This window comes from Blennius ocellaris (genome assembly GCF_963422515.1).
Source record: "Blennius ocellaris genome assembly, chromosome: 4".
Classification (NCBI taxonomy): domain Eukaryota; kingdom Metazoa; phylum Chordata; class Actinopteri; order Blenniiformes; family Blenniidae; genus Blennius; species Blennius ocellaris.
The window spans coordinates 14,933,864-14,957,352 of NC_137653.1; the positions used below are offsets into that span (position 1 = coordinate 14,933,864).

General features: G+C 41.4%; 3 protein-coding genes across 3 annotated transcripts; 1 reads left to right on the plus strand and 2 right to left on the minus strand.

The window, feature by feature from the left end:
* Nucleotides 1-403: 403 nt before the first annotated feature.
* On the minus strand, nucleotides 404-7,502 carry pmela (premelanosome protein a). The gene is made up of 12 exons (XM_080495922.1): nucleotides 7,373-7,502; nucleotides 6,146-6,241; nucleotides 5,819-5,965; nucleotides 5,454-5,588; nucleotides 5,066-5,227; nucleotides 4,685-4,963; nucleotides 3,780-4,598; nucleotides 3,530-3,691; nucleotides 3,341-3,443; nucleotides 2,762-2,967; nucleotides 2,581-2,671; nucleotides 404-990 (listed from the first exon to the last, which is right to left on the minus strand). The coding sequence occupies exons 1-12, from the start codon at nucleotides 7,422-7,424 to the stop codon at nucleotides 843-845; spliced, it is 2,400 nt and encodes a 799-aa protein (XP_080352048.1). The 5' UTR covers nucleotides 7,425-7,502; the 3' UTR covers nucleotides 404-842.
* A 4,988-nt stretch (nucleotides 7,503-12,490) lies between these two features.
* Nucleotides 12,491-16,328, plus strand: cdk2 (cyclin dependent kinase 2). Its single transcript, XM_080494646.1, has 7 exons — nucleotides 12,491-12,915; nucleotides 13,932-14,009; nucleotides 14,102-14,222; nucleotides 14,346-14,516; nucleotides 14,772-14,873; nucleotides 14,961-15,164; nucleotides 15,362-16,328. Exons 1-7 carry the CDS (start codon nucleotides 12,800-12,802, stop codon nucleotides 15,464-15,466), a joined length of 897 nt encoding a protein of 298 aa, XP_080350772.1. The 5' UTR covers nucleotides 12,491-12,799; the 3' UTR covers nucleotides 15,467-16,328.
* Nucleotides 16,329-17,803: 1,475 nt separating this feature from the next.
* Nucleotides 17,804-21,531, minus strand: olfml3b (olfactomedin-like 3b). Its single transcript, XM_080494491.1, is given in 5 exon segments — nucleotides 17,804-19,065; nucleotides 19,522-19,807; nucleotides 20,816-20,938; nucleotides 20,940-21,118; nucleotides 21,372-21,531. Coding segments are annotated over 4 exon segments (1,305 nt in total). The 5' UTR covers nucleotides 21,051-21,118; nucleotides 21,372-21,531; the 3' UTR covers nucleotides 17,804-18,280.
* Nucleotides 21,532-23,489: the final 1,958 nt, after the last annotated feature.

Below are 23,489 nucleotides of genomic sequence, written 5' to 3' on the forward strand. Positions count from 1 at the left end.
TTCTGATTTCATCACATCACGTCTGACGCCGATGGATGAGCGGTATTTCTATGTTTGTCTGGCTGGTCTGACTTTGTCTTTGCCATATTTTCATTTCTCACTTCAAGAAAACATACAATAATCATTTATTGCATTGAGAAATGATGTGCAACTGACGTGTATTTAAACATAGGGGAAACAAAAGCCCTATCTTCACCTGCATTTGCTGTTTTAGTATTTGCGAAAAAAAAAAAAAAAGATGAAATAGCCCTATATCAATGGAGTCCATTTACCATTTTAAGCTTATTTCAAATTTTTTGTTTGAGGTCATTCCTGGTAGGCAGCAGTTTCACAAAATCACAAATCACAAGACCATGGTAGAATAACTGCAGGACAAAAATGCCAGAGAAGCACATGAGGGAGATAAAGGTCAATTTTTATTCATTTCATCGTAGCAAACATGAATATGTTTTTTGAGGAGCTTGATTTAAATGACCTTGGAGAGAAAATGGACATTAAATGTGTTTGAAGGATATTGGGTTTAATAAAAATTTGGCCATGTACATTATGGTACATTGTGGCTTCTATATACTATCAATGCCAATTAATAAAACCAAAAAAATGTATAGGTCCCAATAAATATGCGTTTGTTCTGCAGATGTTGGAGCCATTTTGTTACACCTTTTTTAATCATACAAATTGCTCTAGATTCATACGTCTGTAGAGTGTGGCGCTGGTTCACTTCTCGTAATTAGTTCAGAGTTTTAATGGCAGTGACAGTGTCACCAGAGACAGTAGCACTCATATCAAGCTGACATTGGTGGATGTCGTCGACGTTAAGCTGCACAAACTGATGGAGATATTTACACAATCCTCCCTTGAAGCAGAGGCCGGCTCTCTCCTGGCGACTGTCGACTCAGCAGGTTCCACAGCAGCATCGGCACTGACGTGACTGCAGAGCTGCTGCTCGCCGTGCCGTCCTCTCTCAGTGGCTGGTACTGCTTGAAGCGCCTGTTTAAGAAACATGACACAGTGGGTGAGACAGGCCGGGGGGGGGGGGGGGGGGGGGGGGTTGTTGATATATGAAACAGCCATGAATTTAAACTGGACTACGATTCTTAAATCAGGTTGTGTGTTCAAATTTTCAGACAAGATAGAATAAATCCGTCAAGGCTATTGAAAAATAACCACCAAGTCATCCGTAGTAATGAAAATATTCATAGAAAATACACGAAACGTGCAGATGAAAAATAAAAAGGTCAGCATTAACAATCCTCTTGTTGACTGATAAATCTAAAATCAAACTGTACATTATGAAACAGAAAGAGGAAGCAGCTGATTACTTCATCCCAATTTAGATTAACTCAAAGTCAAATGTCAAACTGTTCCCTCGACCTGAAGTTGAATAAATACATGACCTGTTTTTACAGACATTTTATTTGTTAAGATAAAATGGTGTCATTGATAATAAGAATATGCAGTAATGAACTCATTTGAATCAGCTGTTTTGTTAGATTTTTTATTATATTAAACATATTTCAATGAGTGTTTCAGATTTACTTTGTTTTTAATCAATGTCTATCACATTGTGAATGTGTAGCTACCTAGAATAAGATGATTATGGTTAAGTAAATATAAATGATTTGTAGTAAATTACTAGATGGAACCTAAGTTTTACCAAAAAACGTGTTTGTGTGGTAGCCTGGTACGGTGCTGTCAATAATGTCCTTAGTTCCTCTTGTTTGTGTCAATAATTAGTCTGGTGCCATATTTTAAAACATGTTAAGAGAGCAATGTCATTAATAGTAATGATGATGATATTGATGAGGAGTCGAGGTGGCTCACAGCCTAAATTGATCTTGAGTAATAAAAATGTTAGTTTTCTAACTCGTATTAAACATCAATTTGTTTAGATTTAGTGTGAAGATGGATGAACGCATTCCAAAAAAGAACCGATTCTATGAAAGGATTTTGTACGGTCAAGCTTATTAAGAAAAATGAGCTATTTTGAAATTATGTAAATTGTAATGGTAGCATATCATTCATTCGCAGCAGATATTTTTTGTTTGTTTGTTTGTTTGTTTGTTTTAGGCAAATCTGCTAAAAGCTCCTCAGAATCCAGCCTGCTGAACAGTTTCTCTTCAGTTCAATGCTGCTTTCTATTAATTGACTGACAAGTAAGGTTTTGGTGCTCATGCTAACTCACTATATGGTGGATAACTTTTTCATGTCTCTGATTTCTTTGCTCGTGTCTCACTTTTGTTTAAATTCTGCTACACTTACTGAAACGATTGGTCCCACTGTGAATTATTTAGAAGCAGCAATAAATTTGACTGAAGTGTTATTTCTCATTTTTCCATAATAAAAAGTAAAAAGCTCAGATTAGACCCTGGCACAGCCACTTTGTTTATTTTGACTGCTGATCTTGGGTCAAAGTACCTATGAAACAAAAACGTCAGGACAATTTACCTTTGCATCATTTTCTGAATCAAGTTTTTTTTTTTTCTTAAATCCATGACTTTTTTGTTGTTGTAATTTCTCCTAGTTTTTTGAAATTCTATTCACTTTCTATCAATAGAGTTTCCTGAGTCCTGCACCCACCTGTACATCAAACCGATACAACAGACGACACAAGCGAGAACCATAACACCCAGCACTGTGGCAGCAGTTCCTGCTGGAGAACCTCCAGAAGCTAAAAATAGGGACACATTAGGTTAATGAGAAATGTTCATTTAAAATAGATTAATTTCAGTGACTTTTAATTGCATTTCCATTCACTTACCTAGTGCTACATTGACCCGAGCGCTTGCCACAGCGAGACTGACATCATTGGTTAGAGAGACGTTAAGGCAGAAAACTCCGGTCTCATTGAAGAACTGACGAAGGATCATCTGACAGTCTGGAGAGGGTGTGGCTGCATTACAGATGGTTTGCACCGGCGTGATACAGTCAGCATCGGAAATGACTGTGCAGACTTCACTTGGCAGACTGCAGAGGAAACAAATATCCTGTATTCATTTCTTTTTAGTTTCCATATTCTAAAAAATAATACACAAAATTCAGTTAAACAAGAAATGGACTGGGGAGGAGTATTAATGCAGTTTCAGTTTTCTTTTACAATCAAAATAGCAATCAAAATATCAAATATTCAATTAGTATTTATATCACACTCAGGAAATGTGTTTTTCTACCTGTGATTTGATCGGAAAATCTGGTGGGATATAGTTTGCATTGTTTTATTTTCCACTTTTAAACAAACATTTCCGAGGCCTCAAAATTCACCTTGTCCATAAAATCTGTATGAAAGCTCAATGTGAACTTCCTGACTGAGCTAAACATGACATGAACGTGAACCGCTCACCTTCCCTGACAGGTGATGGTGACGTCCACAGCATTCTGATCCAGCTCAGTTGTCAGTGACAGAACACTGGAAACCTGCACAATCTCCACACTTTCAATACCCTCTGTTGCAAGAAAATGAAAGAAATAGTTACAGAAATTATTATTTTAAAAAATCGTTTTCAAAACGTAACAAGATTGATTGACTTACGGACGACATCCACAGATGCAGCGCGGGAGCCATAGCGGTAGACGGTGCAGTCATCTGTCAGCTCAGGCGCTTGTCTCTTAGTCAAAACAAGAGCAACCTGTGCTGGATCTGCTTCCACTTCAGCTTCAACTTCCCCCTCGGCTGGGACAGCCACTTCTTCACCTGCTCGTACCAATAAAGAAAACATATTTTGAAGACACAGTTTCTTGATTTTTGTTTGCTTTGATTTGAATCTGTTGTAAACGTTCACCTGTGGCAGCTGCGGTCGCTGCGACTTCGTTCTCCACGACTTCAGCCTCGGCAGCTTCATCAGCTGCTGCTGCTGCTGCTTCTTCTTCTACAGCTGTGGCCTCAGTCGCAGCCAGAGCCACTACATTGTCAGCGGGAGCTTCGGTTTCAGCTTGGACAACCTCTGTCGCAGGCTCGGCGGCTTCAACAGCAGCATCAGCTTCAGCAGCAGCATCAGCAGCAGGCTCAGCAGCAGCAGCCTCAGCTTCAGCAGTCACATCAGCTTCTGCTTCCACAGCTGCTTCTTCCACAGGTGCGGCAGTGATCGTCTCAATGACTTCAACTGCTGCTTCTTCACCCTCTGCGACAGGGGCAACTGAAGCAGCGGCATCGATCACAAGCACGTCTTCTTCGGCAGCATCGACCACGACGGCCGTTTCATCTGCAGCGGCCGTGTCGGCGTCTGCTGGTTCCTCCACTGCCGGGGCAACAGAGGCGGCGGCGGCGGCCTCATCTGTGGCTGTCGCGTCTGTTTCAACTCCGGCATCCGTCTCCTCTGCCGCAGGAACGGCAGCTTCTTCTTCCGCTGGAACGGCAGCTGCATCCACCTCTGCAGCATCAACCGGGGCAACTTCTACAGCTGCCGCATCCGTATCGGCAACTGCCTCGCCATCTTCGGTGATTGTGGCTGCACCCTCTGGCTGCACAGACGCGGCAAGGGGAGTGGAATCGGAGGCGTCAACGTCCAGGGCAATGGCATCTCCTCCCTCAGCTGCAGCGGCCGCTGGTGTGGAGGCCATCACAACCACCGCTGGAGCAGCCGAGGCATCAACAGGAGCAGCTGCAAGAAGAAAAAAAAGGACTTTTCAGCAAATTGTCACATGTTTAGATGACTGTGAAGAATGTTGAAGGAGTGCGAAACCTCACCGGCAGTGGGATTTGCACAGGGGATGCTTGCCATCAAGACCACTTGAGGTTTGAAGGTCCCGACGGCAACGTACGTGTGTGTGACCGCGCGCTCTCTGGAGATCAGAGTACCACTGTTGTCACCAAAGTCCCAGCTGAAGCTGATGTCTGCGTTGTTCAAGTACTGGCTGGGATCGTGCAGATTGACGGTGAAGCCGATAGCTTGGTTCTGGATGAAGTTCTGGTCGTTTTGGTTCACGTCGTTGACTTGGGCAAGTGATATGGTGAAAGGAACCTGATCTAAAGACAGATAAAACAACGGAGAGCTGGTTTTAAAAGGCTGGGTTTTAAAAGAATTTAAAATGTCGGGTTATTTACGTTGAAAACAGTGTGATGGCTTACCTGTGATAGTAAACACTGAAGAGGCATAGCCGAGAGGGATGAACCTGTCCTGGCCACGACAATGATATATGACCAGCTCCATGTTGTAGGAGCCCAGGGGTACATCGTCGGTATTGATGCTGAGAGAGGAGGATGGTCCATCTGCCACCTGCCAATAGCGACCTGACATACAGTGACATCATCATCATCATCAGTTAGAAAAAGCCCAGTAATGAGTAACAACGTTCAGTAAATTCACGCTATTCAAACACATACATGTAACAACTCTGTAAGTTGTGTTATTGTCATTGTGTTTGTTTTTCACTGTTGGCAGTGAACTGAATTACCCACTGGGAACAGTGAATTGACAGAAAAGTTCAAACAGAATATCGATGTACGTAGACTTTACCCCATGCCTTCCACACATAAACGTATTGAGGTTTCCGGGTCCGGGTCCTGGAGAAAGGTGTGCCATCAGGGAAAACCCCAGTCCGCTCAGTGTCTTGGTTTGGATATACAGCCTGACCCTCCTGATACTGTTTGCCTGAAAGAGGCAAAAACCACCTACTTACACGTAGCATTAAGATGCATCAGGTAAAATTCAAACCCAAACCATCTTGAATCTGGGAGACACAGGTTTTTGAGGATTTTCCAGCACATTTGTAGTCACATATTGTCTTCTTTTCTTTCTTTTAACTGGCTGTTTCAGGCTAAATTCAGAGAAACTTCACATACACACTGTGCAGTTATTTACATGAAAGAAGTTTTTCTTACCGTTGATGGTGCAGTTCTGCGCCCAGACCACTTGTCCGTCGGAACGCACGGTCTGGTTTGGAGGGAAGTTGAGATCAATTGTGAAGGTTGATTTTGCTCCAGTCAATGTGGGGGCATCATTCTTCAGACTGAAGGTCACTTCTCCACCTGGGGGGAACATTTTATGTTTGTTTTTTTTAAATCACATTTTAACAATTTTTTTGTTTTTTTAAGCATATCTTTATTATTTTACATTTTAACAATTTTAGTTGTGGATGAACAAAAAACAATCAACCACAAGATGAAAAGTAATTTTTTTTTAATATAAGACAGACTTTTGGGCCTCACCAGACCAACAGTTTCTGAATCTCGAGTCGCCGTCTTTCCACACTGGATAAGTCCGTGAGTTCCATGATCGATAACGCGTGAACTGACTTCTTTGTCCTGCAAGAAGTATCACAAAATCAGGAAGATAGAATGTGCATCACATTCCCCAGGTAACCACTAAACAAGCGACTCAAAGCGTGTGTGCCTTTAATTGTGAGTTTAGTAAGAAATGAGAACCCATTAATATGTCAGTAAGGGTGTATGATGTTTCACTTCGTTTGCAATGACTCTACAAAAGCATCCACATATTGTTTGAGATGTAAATGAGAGCAGGTCCGTGTTTTCAGTGTTGAAGGGGTGAGGGGGGGGGTCAGGGTTCTTGGTAGTGGGAGTCACACGACCTGAAATCTCGCCCCCAATCCCTTTCATGTGACTATCAGCTGAGAGGCAACACCAGTAATCCCAGTGGGAGGAATGAGGGCTCCCAGACATTGGCTCACTGAACTTTTTCCCGCCGATTGGCGTATTTAGCAATTGATGTGAAAAACACACATTTCATTTCATTTCATTTTATTGTTGTTATTTTGTTATTATAATCATTATTTTTTTAATTATAATTTTTAGCAGTTATCCCTTAAAATTAGCCTAGAAAAAACAGGAATAATGTAATAATAAATACATTTTTAAGCATGAATGATACATTTTCCTACACACCTGGGAATTGTTTCAAATAATGAGTTATGTGTGCTTATTGTAAGTATTGCAAGTACGTACACCGCCTCATGTCTCACTCATTAACAGTACAGAGTGTGTGCACTGAAACTGGCATGGAATAAAAAAAATAAAAATTGTTCAACAAACCACAGGAAAAATAAGTCAAACATTGAGACATAAGCTTGTAATTCAGCAGAAACCTGTTAGTTTACATTAGTCACAGTGATTCAAATGAATCAGGGGAACAATAATAATCTCCAAAGGCGAAAAATGTAATCACAAGTTCATTTCATCTGAATGTATTTAGTTATAGGTATCTAAGAGGATCTTGCAGTACATGCATTTTGTTGTAATGACATTATTTGTATAATTTTGATACTTTACAAAAACTATGGGTCGGACAACACTGAATGGATCTGTTACTGATTTGACAAATCCATCTGCAATAAGGTTGATTTACCATAAAAATGAATGATAAGAAAAAAAAAAAAACCTTGTCAAACAGTTTTTTTTTTTGTTATTTTAGGAACTCACCTTTTGCAGTGGCTGAGGCAAAAGCCAGAACAAGCAAAACCAGCGTCCTCATCCTGTGTGTGTGTGTGTGTGTGTCTGTCTCCTGTCTGAGCCCCGATCCTCACCCTGCAGTCCTCAACCCCAAACACACAACTCCCTCAGAGACCTCACAAAGGTCCCCCCACTCTCTTTAAGGAAGCCCCGGCCATGAATTACCATAAAATTAGTTCTCACCTATGACATCATTGGAAGACTGCAAACTGGCACCACCCCTTTAAACCAATGAATGACTACTTTAGCCGTTTTTGACATCAAAGTCAACATTTTAAGTTTTTATTTAAAAGAAAACATTTATTATCGTCTCGTTGATTTTTGTAATGATCTAAACTTAAATGTGTTTGACGAATGTCGTGTGTTGTATTTTCACCTGTGAACCACAGTCAAGTTGAATTTCTTTTATTTATCGATTAACAGTTTTAGTATTACTTTACATATAGGGTCTCTAATAAAGAGCTCAAGACAGTGTTTAATCAAAAGTTATGGAAAATTGTTGCGCAAAAGAGCATGTTAATAATTCAGAGGAACACAAAGAAATCCTTTGAGTGCATTACAGGAAAATCAATAAAAAAACTACTTCCTGCACATTGTCAAAGAAAATGTTGCATGAGATGTCTGCTTCAGTGTTTCGACTGCAGGCAGCTGTGAGCAAACTCGAGTCACGCCTGTGTTTCACCAATGACCTTACTGCTATGTGTGCATGGGCATCACAAGATGAGTGTGTGAGTGGCCAATCAATGGCATCCTTTTATTTCCTCTGTCATTCCTTCATATTCAATTGTTCACCTCAGGCTGCTGCGTCTCTGAGAATCCCCCCCCCCCCCCCCCCCCCCCCACCCCCATCCACCCATCCACCCACCCACCCACAGCAGCACAGACACACCGAATGTCCATTTCTGAGATCGACCCACCTTCAATATCAGGGTGTTCATTCAGATGAAGAGAAAAAAAAATATTCATTCACATACAGAAAAAGAAAAGCTTAATGGATTAGCCTGATTCTAAAACTGATGATCAGATGATTGTAGAATGCGTTTAACTTCATAACAATCATATCAGTTTCTACCATCGTTGCTTTTCTGTGGCTCTTTTATTTTTGTTTGCTTTATGCTTGATGAAGAGTCCCACATGTACTACATGGGAAATGAAAATAAACCCTAAAACACAACACTGTTGATCCATCACAATCCCACATCTAAAAAAAAAAAAAAAAAAGGAATAGAAGAAGTGTTTTTGTTTATTAAGGAGCAAGAGTTTCATTCATCAGGCTCAAACAAGGGAAGGATTTCAGGGTTTGAGGGCGACTTACAATCCAGGTTGATTATAAACGGACTGTATCAGGGAAATGAGACCATGATGATCATTTATTTCAGACATGTAGATTTTTTTTTTTTTGTAACGTGTGTTCATATGAACACATCCATCTTGTACACCGCTTGATCATCATTCAGGATCGCAGGTCATTGCAGCCTATCCGAGGTAATGATGGACAAAAGCAAACACGGTTCAGGTATAAGTCCTCCCTCTGGTTAAAGTCGCTCATCTGACACGTGCAGACAAATTGTAACCACGTCTGAAAAGGTCTGGGGCGGCGCTAATCCTGTGTAATCCTGAACTCCATTCTTCGAAAGCCCAACTCACTATGTTCCTACTTTCTACAGTACTCATTCAAAAGTTATTTGAACCAATATTTTTTTCTATTGGTATTCTGTACACACACACGCACACACACGCACACACATACACACACACCATCCATGACTGAGGGAAATAAGCCCCCACAGGTTCGTCAGATGGAAGGACACAATGACACAACAGAGCACCGCATGACTGGAGCTCTCGGGCCCCCAAACCGCGCCCGAGAGTCCGCCTCAGGAGCCCCCAGCCCCTCCCCCAACACAGCCACCGAGCCTCCCCACTCCCCTGCAGCCACCAACCCACTGCAAGAAATCAAACCCCACCATACATACTAACAAAAAATTCTAAAGTTTTCCTTTGAGTTTGCGCAAAGAGGTACAAGTACAAATTAAATCTGAGAAAGTTAATATCTTTAAGGAGAAATAAATCCAATTTCAAAGATCTTACATTTTTTTTATGAGGACTTCTGGTGCAACAAACGATGAAATGTCCCCCCCCCAAAAAAAGCATCCTGCATTTTTCTATGTGGAGAATTTGTTGAAATATTTATGAACGTTGTTTCTCATCAAACTGTTGTTGACTCAAGCCTGTCGCCTCCCAGGTTGTAGCATTTCTGTCTTAAAAATGTCATTTCTAGTTAATAGATTAGAAATATACTTCTTTGAGGGTTACGTGTATTGAAAAAGAAAAAAAATCTAAACAGATGTTTTCTTTGACACGTCTGATCTCGAAAGATATTTGGTGAAATTTGACATTTACAGTGTACAAATTGGTATACCAGTGTTATTGATTCATTAAAAAAAAATGTTTTGGAAAAAAAAACATTTTATTATAGTGAAAACATTTTAAGCATTGGGAGGTGATTACATAATTTAGGTGTATATTTACAAAATGAACCACGTATTTGTTTTTCGGTGTTAATCAATTTTAGGCGGTACAGGCCTTATGAAACAGTCAGTATGTGTGCTGTTATCACAGAGGCTGTGGTTTTTGACGTTGTCTCGTGCCTGTGAAACTGTTCAAGCTGCACTACATGTGACCCCCTCATGTGCTCACAACACAGTGCAGGAGGAAATAAATCCCCCCACAGAGCACCTGACCAGGCATACCACAAATAGCCAACCATCTTTCTCAGTCAGTCGCCACTTTTTTATTATCTTATAAAGTTGGAATTAAGAAGCTAAAAAGGAAGTATTTGGAAGTCGTTAAAACCCTCCTGATTTAAGCAGGATGTGAAGCGTGTGTGTTTTCACCAGGTTACGTTTCAGAGTGAGTTACATGAAGACAACCTCAAAAGCACGGAGACCTTTCAGCTCGTATAAACGCTTGAAATGTGCCTGTGAAAAATGAAAAGTGGCGATTCTGAACTGAGTTCATGACTCCTGCAAGCACCAAGGACTGTGATTTATTCACAACAACTAAACAAGACAATTCCAAAGTTTTCTTTTTTGTTCATAAACGCATTTATTCATCACTGCAAAGACTTTATGTGAGAGATAAAGAACACCTGAACAAAGCCTCAATTTCTGGTCAAACGAATTGAAGCCTTGCTTTAACAAACACAGAGAACATTTTTTTTTTTAATGTGTACACCACACCCAGCAGGATGGAACCACTGACTGGTTCAGGCAGAAGTTGTTGGCAGGTTTACTGTCATCACTAAAACATGTTGCTTCAACATCCATACGTCTTTATTATCACTTCATGTAATCCAGGGTTGTGGGACACTGGAGCCGAACACAGCTGATTATTGGGCAAAAGCAGGTTAATGCCATGTAACGATCGATAATGAAGTATCATAATAATATAATATATTTAGATTTATGATAATGAAATAACCAAAGAATTACATGGTTGGTTGTTTCGCACCCCAGAGGTATGGCTGTTTTCAAAGAAGACGACAATCAGACGTAGAACTGTGGGTAACAGTTACATTTGCTTCTTAACGTGACGAGGAAAATAGTTTTTGTAGTGCACAGAGACGTCACTGCACACGAAACCTGCTGGGTGGAGACGCATCAAGGCCTCCGGGCTTCGATCATGTGCGCCACTGGCATGAATGCTCTCTGTGTCTGGTAACAAAGGCAGCCCACAGCACACAACACAGGACACCTGATGACTCAAACACAGTCCCAGTACATATTTGAAATCACTGCAGACTTTATCTTTCCATGGTGGACATAAAATCAGTTTGGGTTGGGAGACATATGAATCAATATATCATCTGTGGACCCCCCCCCCTTAAAACACTGCTCATAGTAAATTTCTACTTTGACATTGCCGTCTTCACTTGGGTGTTTCTTACAACAACAATAGTGTTGCAGTTCGCCATGACAGTGTCATAGTGATGGACTCCTATTCAGGCTGGATAAGCTCTGTTCCTTTTTGGCTGCGCCCTGACAACTTGATGGGATATGCTTGTGATAAAATGTGCCAGATAATGTTCTTTTACTGAAGGAAATGGGTCATATAAGTCCCACAATGTCCGCAGTTTGCTTGCAGCTCAGGGCTCAACTCCACTTTATATTATTAATCTGGCCTCATTATTCATCATTAATGTATTCATAATTAGTGTGATGAGATGTGCTGGTTCCCATTTCTGATGTGAAAAAGGTGAACCTAATGTGATAATTTAAATAAAACAAAGCAAGGTCAGACAGGAAAAAGGTTGAAATTGACCCCAGAACTATTCTGAGGGATTGTGAAATTACATTTACCGCCACCAGAGAGCGCTACTTATTTCCCCTTCAGTCACCCCCCCCCCCCCCCCCCAACACACACACACTCACACACACACACACACACACACACACACACACACACACACACACACACACACACACACACACACACACACAGAGTTTATTGTCAGTTGACTTACAGCCAATCTATTTTCGAAAAATAGTTTCAAAATAACTCTTGAATACAGACGGAGGCAAATAAAAACTGAGGAGCTCCACGAAAATACTTGGAAAAAAAATGTAATCCGGGATATATTTCGGGGAGCAACCTCATTTCTGTCTTTTCATTTAAATTATTTTATCTTTAATTAATGGCTATAATTATTGAAATCGTTACCTTAGTTTATGTGTCTTTTCCAGATTAAAACAAGGTTGTTGAAATTGTTCCACGTCAGACGTTGTTACGTAATTACGTCATGGCGTCACACCATGTGACCTGTGAGGTAAGTTTGGTGTCCTCCTCTTTTACCATTCCGGCGTTACGCGGTTCCTTCTACCCATCGGTGTCAATCCACAGTTATACAAATATTTAGCTCAAACTGGGAGCAAATTGTCGACTCAGAAACAAATATTAAATAAATAACGTTTTCAAGAAGGACACCGCAGAGGAAGCGGTCGCAAAAAATGAAAAACACTGCCTGTCTCCGGTGCCCGGTGTGTCGCGGACAGGAAATCGAGCGCTCCCAGCCCAACGCGGGAAACGCTGTTGTGTTGGTTCAGTGTTTCCACTGAAGAGCTGCAACCGCGGCGACCCGCATCTGCACGGCGGTAGATATTCATGAACGGGAAGGATCAATGCGTTTTTTCTTTACTCTTCAGCAAACTTCCGTCTCACACGACAGCGACAGTCCTCGGCGAGGATTCCGGTCCACGAAACTGACTCATCCGAAGCGTGTGGAAGTCCCGCCGAGGGGGAGACGTTAGGTTGCACGCGAGGCTCCGCGCGCCTCGCCTGTCTCGTTAGCTCCCGACAACAAAGAGCCGCTATACCCTGGAACTTGCAGCGGGCGACATGGAGGCGTTTCAGAAGGTGGAGAAGATAGGAGAGGGGACGTACGGGGTAGTCTACAAGGCTAAGAATAAAGTGACCGGAGAAACCGTCGCCCTGAAGAAAATCCGGCTCGACGCGTAAGTTGAACCTCCGGGGGGTGTTGGTGGGAATCATCTGGACCTCCCGGGGAGGCCGGAGCTAAACTCACTCCACACGGTGTCAGCTGCAAACTTCCCAAGCTTCCCAAATTATGGCGCAACTTGATCCAAAAGTCGCTTCGAGAGTTTGTTTCGTAACGTTTCTCATGCGTCAACGTCGAAGTTGATTATTTTCTTGGGTTAATACGGCGTTATAGCGGAGACGCGAAACAATAGTCAAATGTTCCAGCTGAAGTCAAGAGGTCATCAGCGATTATGATAAATGTGCGAGGTGTTGGTCAACAGGCAAATACATCCACTAAAGTTTTGAGGAAAGTTGAGTGAAAAGAACCGAAAAGTAGATGCAAGTGTTGAGATTGAGATATTGCAGCATGCATGCCAACAAAGAAACACTGATTTAAAAAAAAAAAAATGCATGCCCCTTCTGTGGCATAGTTTGAAAACTATTTTGTGAACGAGGCCCCGTTTACATGACAGCTTCAAGTGAAAACATATTGTTTTTGCAGTTCTGAAAAGAATCACTTTCGCAATGACCCAGTTTTTGAAAATGATGTAGTTGGTATGCCAGGCCAGGAGTTGCTGCTGTTGGTTGTTTGTGTAATGAAAACCAATGCACACAGAAAACAATGTGCTGTAAACCTTAGCAATAAGTGTACATTGACAGTTGTATGGGCAGACGATCGAGTTGGATCACCAGTACGGGGTAACTCTCGACTACAAAACGACCAAGTCCCAGGATTATGTGGATTGAGAGTCATGACACTGTGGAGGCCGCCATTGTTGTTATTGTGCAGCTACTGAGCAGAAGGACTGTTTACTACCACTGTACTTGGTGGCGGACTGGTTCAAACCTTCATATGCGTTAAACTGCTAATTACCAGAAAATGTGTATGTGTTTGATTTTCTTCACGCTAATGTCAGTGTTCACCTTAAACGTGCTACTATAACGTTATATTTTGGGCAAATTCATTTATTGTACGGCGTTTTCCATTCAGGGAAACGGAGGGCGTGCCCAGCACAGCCATCCGAGAGATTTCGCTTCTCAGAGAGCTCAGTCACCCAAACATTGTCAAGTAAGTTACATCTCTGATCGAATCTCGATTCTTTGTGTGCCTCGGTCCAGTCTTTGGCCTGACCCTTCTGTTTCACCTTTTTTCTTTTTCAGATTGAGGGACGTCATTCACACCGAGAACAAACTCTACTTGGTCTTTGAGTTTCTCCATCAGGATTTGAAGAAGTTCATGGACTCTTCCTCAGTCACTGGAATCCCGCTGCCTCTGGTTAAGGTGCTCATCATCTCACATCTGTCTGACGAACTGCAGGACGTGGAGAGTGGCTGCGCCGGCGACGATGATGCGGGGAAGCTCACTGACCCAAGTGTGTGTTTCTGTGTTTGTTTGGTTTTTTAGAGCTATCTTTTCCAGTTGCTTCAAGGCCTGGCCTTCTGCCACTCTCACAGAGTTCTTCATCGAGACCTGAAGCCTCAGAACCTCCTCATCAACGCCCAGGGTGAGATTAAGTTGGCCGACTTTGGTCTGGCCAGAGCCTTCGGGGTACCCGTGCGCACATACACACATGAGGTGAGATGATTATAACAATGTGGTCGTCTGAAAAGTTTTTTTTATTACGTACACCTTCAGATGAAGTGCGTACTGTTTTACTTCGTTGAAATGTATTTCTGCGATGCATGAACTTTCAGTAATGAGTGAAATGCTTTTATCTGTCTGAATGTGTTCATCTGCACATTTATTTGGCTCGTGTTAGAATTAGTTTTTTTTTTATTGGATGAAAGAGTAGGATCCTCTCCTCCAACCTGACCGCTTTTCACCCGTCAGGTGGTGACACTTTGGTACAGAGCGCCGGAGATTCTGCTGGGCTGCAAGTACTACTCCACGGGTGTCGACATCTGGAGTCTGGGGTGCATCTTTGCTGAAATGGTAACGCGCTCAGAAACAACAAAAAAAAAAAAGCAAAACAAAAGAATGCACAATGTGCCGACCTCGCGTTGCTCTCCCCGTCCACAGATCACCAGGAGGGCTTTGTTTCCCGGTGACTCCGAGATCGATCAGTTGTTCCGGATCTTCCGCACCCTGGGGACGCCCGACGAGACCGTCTGGCCTGGAGTCACTTCCATGCCAGACTACAAGCCCTCCTTTCCCAAATGGATTCGACAGGAACTGTCCAAAGTGGTGCCTCTGCTTGACGAGGACGGACGAGAACTGCTCGGAGTGAGGACAAATTGATTTGATGGATTCAGCGTGTTTGCATTGTAGATCCAAGGATGTCTGTCATAGGTTTCTTCACGACAGCTTCTTTATTTATCAGTTATATAACTGTCTGGAGCACAAATCAAGCAGCTGCTTAATCTCCTTTAGATAAACTTTGCAAAGTGTGTAATAATGTGTGTCCACAATTTGTCTTGCAGGAAATGCTGAAATATGATCCGAACAAAAGGTTGTCTGCCAAAAATGCCCTGGTGCATCGGTTCTTCCGGGATGTCAGCATGCCGCTTCCTCAGCTGAGACTCTGAGGAAGACGTCTGGCTGTTTCAACTCCAGCCAGTGTCCCAGCAATAAAGACTCCCTCGCTTCAGGCTCCTGACGGGACCTGGACAGACAAAGTGGACAATACAGGAAAGCTCCTTCAGTGCCGAAGTCCCGCTCTGGAGAAGCCAGAAGTGTGCTGCCGTGTTTCCAGCCATAATGTAAAATAGTTGTTTATTGTTAATTTTCAAAGTTGATTTCCATATTTATATGTAGCTGCCATGTACATTTTTTTTGTGTGTGTTTTGTTTGTTGTTGATTTGGTGAAGGGCGAGACAGGCACTTTGGTCCTGTGCCGTTCAGTGGCTCAATTTCAAAGGTAATGTTGACTTTAGGAAGTCCGGACTTAAGAAGAAGTGGGCCAATAGTTGTTAGTTAGTTAAAATGATGGGTGTGCTGGGAGAAGTGCAAATAGAGGCTGGCAGGCTCACCAAACATCGGCACCTCATATGAAGCTGTTGGTAAGGCCACAAAGTGTTCTTCTAGTTAAGTTTTCCTGTTTCATGTGCAGCATTTAGGGCCAAGTGTGTTGAAGTGATTTTAAAAATGCACTTTTTTTTTTTTGCATAAATGTTTAATAAGAATTTACATTTTCACGCAGGAGTAGCCACCAAATGTCGGATGTACAAATGTTCTTTAAGACTCACATTTTACAGAATTTCTTGTACTTTTGGATCTTTCTTACTCCAGATTTTATCCAAACATAACAGTTTTTATTAGACATTGTTTAAAAAAAAACAAAAAAATAAATATGTTCCACTGTTTCATGACTGTGATTACAATCTAAATCTAATACATGTGGCTTTGTGGAGCTTTGTGGTGTGAAGTTTACAGTACAGATTTCTGGAGTTAAAGTGTGCAGGTTTTTCCAGCCAAATGTAAGAATTATGGCAAATTCTTTGTGCGATCAAATGCCAGCCTCAAAGCCCGTCTCGTGTTATTAAATCAAATTATTTCCATGGCTCATTAATCTTTGGCTGGTTGAACACACGCTGATATTAAGCAGCTCATGATGAATGGGTTTGTTAACCAGACTTCAAATGAAGTTGTGTAACTTATTTTTTCATCAGTCTGAAAAACCATTTATCTTTTTATACCCCCCACCCCCCCAAAAAAAAAAAAAATAACTGAAATAAATCAGGAAAATAGAAAAAATACAGAATTAGACGGTCACTATGTAATGCAAAAGAAAATCATTTAACAGCAGTCATTCATCCCACTAAAGTGTAAAACTGCTTTTAAAAAATGTAGCAATAAATTTATGAATATGTAAAATATATGGAGTCCTGGTAGGGTTTGGAGAGGCCTGGTTCCAGGCATGTCACTCACTAGTAGTGGCAGGAAGGCATTTTGGACCTCCAAAGATTATTAGTACAGGATTTTTAAGTTGGATATGAAGGATCTCTTAATAAATTCTCAAATGGCTTAACAAGCCTTCATGTTAATGTAAGAACTTTCTCAGACAAATGCTCTCAGTAGATTAAACTTCAGATCAGTTTTTTTTTTTTTTAGGATATTTTCTACCAACGTGGGAAAGAACTAATCGGGTTTTATTGAATCCTGCTATATTCAAATATTAATAATTAACCACATTTCTTTTCCGGCCGAGTCTGAATGAGGGACTCAGACCTCAAACCTTTTGTTTTTGTTAAATCATTCTTCCACAGTTTGGTTTCACGACGTCGGCTGGTAAATTGGTTTTGAACATGGATGGATGAATATTACTATATATCTTTACAAGTTTCTCACAAAGTATCAGACAGCTGAAGTTTAATTTGCTTTTGATTTTGACATTGAACAACACTTAAAAGATATCTAAATATATGTATTGCCTGGAGGTAATTATAATAACACAAATTTTTTTAATCACTTTAGATATGTATCACAACTGTACTTTAAAAAAACATTTAGTTTCTTTAACGCAAGCAGCGAGGTTACTGAGATTTTTACCGTTAGACTTTATTCAGAGTAAAAATGAAGTGACAGCAAACCTAAATGAAGAGGTGAGGTATTTATGCTCGTTTTTAATGTATTACACAATATTGTATTTCCATAATATGTGTGACAACATGAAGAAACTACATTTGAAGAGGAGAACCTTGTGAAACACAAGCTCACAGGGAATAACAAGGACGTGAATGCAGTCTGTTTAGAAATTAGATTTGGGCTTCCAACATCTTGTCCTACTTTAGGAAAGTAAGTTCATGTCTGGATCTACTGTATGTGAAGGTATCCATTACATTTTCTGTCCTTTTTTGGAAATTGTTGACATTTACCAACGTCATAGACCACAATCCGCTCATTCACTACAAGTCAGGCAGTCACAGAGTTCATGTAATCACCTTTATTTATTTAATAATAATCAGCAATATATACATGTGATATTATCCAATGTTTAGAGATGCATCTCATTGTAGCACACACTTCTCGATACACACCTTGCGTGTGTATAAATCCAATAGGCTGCTTCATTATTTCATTAAAAAGATTCTTTAGCATTTCAACTTGATCATCAAAATGAAAAAATAAATCATACGTATGTCACCTTCAATGAGGTCCCAACACAATTTGCTGACTGTTTCCCAGTGACACGAGAAACTTGCTGTTCCTGTCAAATGTTATGTAATATTCGGAAATGTCGAAAACTGCCACCAGCTACTGTAAAGAAATAGTTAAAAAAAAAATTCAAACATTATCGTCACTGAAGAGCTTTTGACCAACTAAGTTTCAATACTACAAATTTATGAAAATACACACACAAAAAAAAAAGAAAATTGTGAAACGCGTCGGCATCGATGAGCTCAAATTTCCAGCTTCTTTTTCATGATGAGCTTGTACAAGATCTGGTAGCCGTCGTCCCAGGCGTACAGCAGCTGCTCCTGCGGGTTGTACTTCAAGCTGGCGTGGGAGCCGTAGCGTTTCGGGAAGTAAACCAGCGGCGCCTCCTCGCTGACCATCACGTCGTTGACGTCAAACACACACTGCACCCGCGAGCGTCCCGGCTGCTGGGTGTTGTACACCACGTACAGCGTGCCGCAGATGACGAACGCTCCCTCCGCGTTCTCTCGAGGGCAGTTTGTGTCCCACATCTGCTCGATGTCCAGCGAGACGGCGTCCATTTTAGCCAGGGAGATGTGTCTCTCGTTCTGCCGCGTGGAGTAAATGGCCCAGAGGCCTTCCTCGTCCACGGCCAAGTCCATCACCGTCTCAGGGGTCAGGCTGTACACGGGAACGTGGTCCTGCACCGGAAACACTGCGCTGTCGGTCAGAGACTGACTCTTGATGTCGTATTTCGCCACCGTCACCACGTCGTCCTGTCTTATGTAATACACGTAGCTGTTGTAGACCACGTGTCCAGTTCCTGCCCAGGCGGAGGGCAGCTTCCGCTCTGTGGACAGAGACAAGCCCGGTGAGCGGGTGAAGTCTTGCACTGAGGCAAATTCGTGGACGGTGTCTTCTTCTGTCCCGTTGAAAATGTAAACCTTCCCGGAGCTCCTGCTGGTGTCTTTGGTCCACATGCCCTTCGGCCCGCCAACCCGCTTCAGGATCTTCATGGCTTTTATTGTGGAGATCATGTCACTGCAGTCTGAAAGTAAGAGTGGGACAGGCTTTATGTCGCATTAAATGTGTTGTTGTTGTCATACACATACAAAAGGACATATCCGAGACTTTATGGGAATCATTAAAATTTGGTCTAAAGAAATGACTGACGATCTCTAAGATGTCCTTATTGAATACACATGCAGGTTGTTTATTTTATTCTTATGTCTATTTATTTGAATTGATTCAATGATAAAGAATTTACAGATTTAAATGTTATCAAAGCCAGGTGGCTACTGCTCCACCTGGCTTTGCTATCCTGGCTTCTCATGTTTTATTGCATTTGTGTGTCATGTCCACTATACATACATCCAAATTGTTTTTTCCCATCCCACAGCACTCGAGCTTCTTGCACTGTACCACACACTTTTTGCATTTTAAAAAGAAGCTTGGAAGGCTGCTCGCTCAGAGATGTTCATTTGAGGAGACGGCCTTATCTCACCTGAGTGTTTAAAGTATTTGGCCTTCTGCTTCTCCTCTTCCAGAGTCACCTGCTGCTCTATCAGCTTGTCGTCCACGTCCACACACGGTTGTGCCCCGTTCTGAGTCTCCAAGTAGTCCAGTTCCCGCTCGACCCGGTCCACCCTCGTCCCCACGCCATCCAGGTTTATTCTCAGCGTCTCTTTTTCTTTGTCCAGGTTCTCCAGCTGGGAAACCATCTGTTGCTTCAGCTCCCGCAGCTCTGAGGCATAGCGTGAGGTCTGTTCGTGCCACAGGGAGATCCTGTCCTGTTTTTTTTTTTTTCCAACAAAACGATCGGTTACGTCTGAGTCTGATCACAAGCAGAGACGGAAAGAGCTGCTTTGTTTCTGAACAGTACACAGATATGGGATTTAAAAAGGAAGAGAAGGGGATTTCTTGAAAACACCCAAAGCCATAATTTCATGTCTTTCTGTTGCTTTGTAAATACACTTTAACAGTAAACCATAATAAGGAGGAAGCTCATCCTTTAAACAACCAGGCGCAGCCCTCATGTGGCAAAGAGCCATGCTTTTCAAGTGGGACTGTTTCCTTTTTTTTTTTTCCTGGAGAAGGCTGAATCCTGCCACCTCGCTCTGAAGCAGCAGACTCTGACCTTTGACCTCACCAAAGAACAGAGCCAAAACCATCTTTACAGGTGTTAGTTAGATGTAAACTTCCGACAAGAATATATAGAGTGAGACTAAAGGATCTGTGGGGGAAAAAATGGTTTTACGCAGTTTAGTGCAATCATTTTTTTCTATTATAAAAGCTCCACATGTGACAATAAAGGAGAGCATCACATGATTTAGCGTTTCATTTCAGATAACATCACTATCTATAAACTTTGTAATTAACTGATGAGCCCCTCATTTCCATCTCATCTGTTCATTTAAATTATTTCTATATCTGATACATTTTCTTCTATCACATGTAAGCATTTTCACACATGCATAAAAGGAGAAAGTTAATTGTTTTTACAATGAATTATTGTATTCATGAACATATATTTATGTTGACGGTTTAGTACAAGAAAATTTAAAGTATATAATTTTGCTCAGACAGTCGTGTTAAGCTTTGTTATCATTAATAAGTGTCTGTAACTGAACTCTTAACACAGACAAGAGGCACACTGTCACCATACGATACTATTTTCCATTATCGTACCCAGGATTTACCCACATCTGCATTCCATCGCTGTTGGCGTATCCCTGGAACTTTCCTTTCAGAGGGACACTGGAGCTCAGGGCTCGACCGGAAGGTGAGGAGAGTCTTACCTCAATAGCAAGCAGCCTCCGCTCCAAGTAGTCAATCAGTGCTTGGTGCTGGGCAGTGGCGAGGCAGACCAAAGTAACCAAGACCACAAGTCCTCTCATTTTGTGTCGGCGAAGTCTGCTCTGGTTCCCTGTGAAACCCTGACTGCAGTTTGGTGGGAGTGTGCGGAGGAGCCAGCAGATTCCCAGAGGTGGGCTGGAATGTTTTACTAAGCTGTCTGGGAGGAGCCAGAAACATCTGGAGGAGATGGAGGCACACCGTGCGAGAAACAGCACACTGCTTCTGATTTCTACCCCTGCTTTCACCTGCGTGACAAAGAAAAACAATAAATGGAAAAAAAGACATTCCTTCATACTGCATTTGTGTGCTTGAGCGTATCATAGAGGTTGAAAGGGTCCTGAACAGCCCTGAAGGACCTTGTTTCACAGGAGGAAGTGAAGGCGTCGCTGAGACACCAGACTACTGTGTGGAGAGCAAACACTGCAGCTGAAGAGTCTAACAAGAGAAATAGGGATTGTACAAATAATAATTATTTTTTTTTAAATTGCATATACTTACAGTGAAGGAGTAGAGGGTTGATCTACCTGCAAATACCGTGGGCAGGAATATTGTTTTATCATCCAGTTTATAAAAGTACCACTTTAATAAATAATGTTAACCTGTGTCCTCGGGAGTCTGTTGGACAGATGTTTGTTTAATACAAAATCTGATCTTTATAGTCTGATCTTTAGAGCAGGCTTTTGAAACACCACAAAATACTCCACACTCACTGTGTGGAGTATTTATATTCAAGGCAAACTCAATGAGTAAGCTTTTTCCAAGAAAAAAAGAATGACTATGTTTTTCCAGTTCACCCCAGAGTAAATAGTGTGTATGTAGTTACGTTGGTGCTATAAATAACACCACAGTCTCACAGTCTCATTCAGTTTTCCAGGTGTGTCATTCATTAAGTTTTTCCTGTTTTCGGCTTGTTACATAACTACTCAGAGAGGCACACGGAAAAAGTTGAGAAAGTATGCATTTCTATCTTTTAAACTCTCCAAAAGACATTTATTTATAGTTCAATGTGATGCAAATGACTTTCTTTTACAAGAGAATTGAATTCAGTGCATCCAATGTGGTAAACGTGGATATACAACTCTAAGCAGTAATGTTTGTTTTAACATTGGAATTTTCTTTACTTATTTTTTAATAAATGTCACAAGACATCTGCATGCTGCCTGAACACAGTTGGAATTTGTTTGGCCATCAAACAAACTACACAACAATAAACCTTCTGCACATGTCAAATAAATTAGTTAGGTTCATATAATCACCTTGTCAGCTGCACTGTTACACTGTGAAAATCACCTGCGTATGATGTGAAGTCACTGCTCTTGTCCAAATATTTTTCGACTTGAATATTTCCTCTTGAGTTTTTCCCTTTTAAAGATACAGTTAATTTATACAAAGGTTGTCAGGAAGTGGTCACTGTAGTTCCTCTGCTGTATTCAGCATCAGTCTCACAACTGAGACTTATTAACCAGTAGGATTAGGGTTACAGTGTTACAGTCAACGTTTTTGAGAACACCAGTTCCCTGTAAAGCCCAAGCACTAAAACCGCTATCTTCATTGATTCTTAAAAAGTACAATACAATTGCACTGATACCACAATTACATTATTTTGATATTTTAAATTACTGACAAACAGGGTACAATTGCCCTTTGATTCACTTTCCCACATAGTTGGATTGGAGGTTTGTTTGAGTGAGGATGAGCTTATTTCCATACCAACATTATGATACTTGACTTTTCATGAAAAAGAAGTACAAACCAAAACAATGGAGGATATGCAAGTAGCGACAGCAACCAGAACATATAGACATACAGTATGTGAGAGGATGGAATGTTCATTAAATGACATATATGACAATATTGTGCGTTAGTGAGTTGTTTTGCTGGTGTGAAAACATGTCTGTGTATTGACTCCAAGTCAAATTGAAGCATTAAGTAGCAATGAAGGGGCCCTTCATATTGCACACTGAGGCACGTTGGAATGTGGTGCATGGTGAGGTTTGGTGTGCATCAAAGTGTGAAACCATTGCTTTTCCATGAACTTTTACAAGTGTTTAGGTGGCGCTGTGGAACCATTTTGCTCAGGCCATGTCTGAAACCAATGAAACATGTACATGTTCAGTAGCCTTTTCTCTTTCTCTTCCAAATGTCATCCTGCCCTCGGTCAAACCACTGATTTTACATGAATTTTCAACATTACCATGTTGCCTTCCCGATGTCTGACACCAATGAAATCCTTGTACCAATGACACTTTAAAATGATCTTTTTCTGTTGTTGGTGGCATGTCTGAAGCTGCTGTTGCTTGCAAAAAGTAAGCAAAATGATGATGATGATGATGATGATGATGATGATGATGATGATGACAACGACGATGATGATAATAATAATAATAATGATTAAAGCTGCAAGCAGCATTGAACGGGTACTTGCACACCCACGCACATTGGAATGTGCAGCATGTCGAGGTTTTGTGCACATCTCCCCACTTTCTGTTGCCGTGGAATGAAAAAGTCTTTTATTTAAACCAACCAACTGAAACTCAAAAATCCTGCAGTGAGGGGCACAGTTTGATATGTTATAACATACTTCATAGAAAACTGGTCGTTCAGTTAATTGATGTG

Bases quoted from the DNA above. Each gene is read 5' to 3' on its own strand.
- pmela (XM_080495922.1), bottom strand. From the start codon at position 7,424: ATGAGGACGCTGGTTTTGCTTGTTCTGGCTTTTGCCTCAGCCACTGCA. The intron at 3,444-3,529 runs GTAAGTCAATCA...TTCTTGCAACAG, and splicing joins TGCATCTGTGGATGTCGTCC to AGGGTATTGAAAGTGTGGAG. The intron at 2,672-2,761 runs GTAAGTGAATGG...CCCTATTTTTAG, and splicing joins TCGGGTCAATGTAGCACTAG to CTTCTGGAGGTTCTCCAGCA.
- cdk2 (XM_080494646.1), top strand. From the start codon at position 12,800: ATGGAGGCGTTTCAGAAGGTGGAGAAGATAGGAGAGGGGACGTACGGG. The intron at 12,916-13,931 runs GTAAGTTGAACC...TTTTCCATTCAG, and splicing joins AAGAAAATCCGGCTCGACGC to GGAAACGGAGGGCGTGCCCA. The intron at 14,010-14,101 runs GTAAGTTACATC...TTTCTTTTTCAG, and splicing joins AGTCACCCAAACATTGTCAA to ATTGAGGGACGTCATTCACA.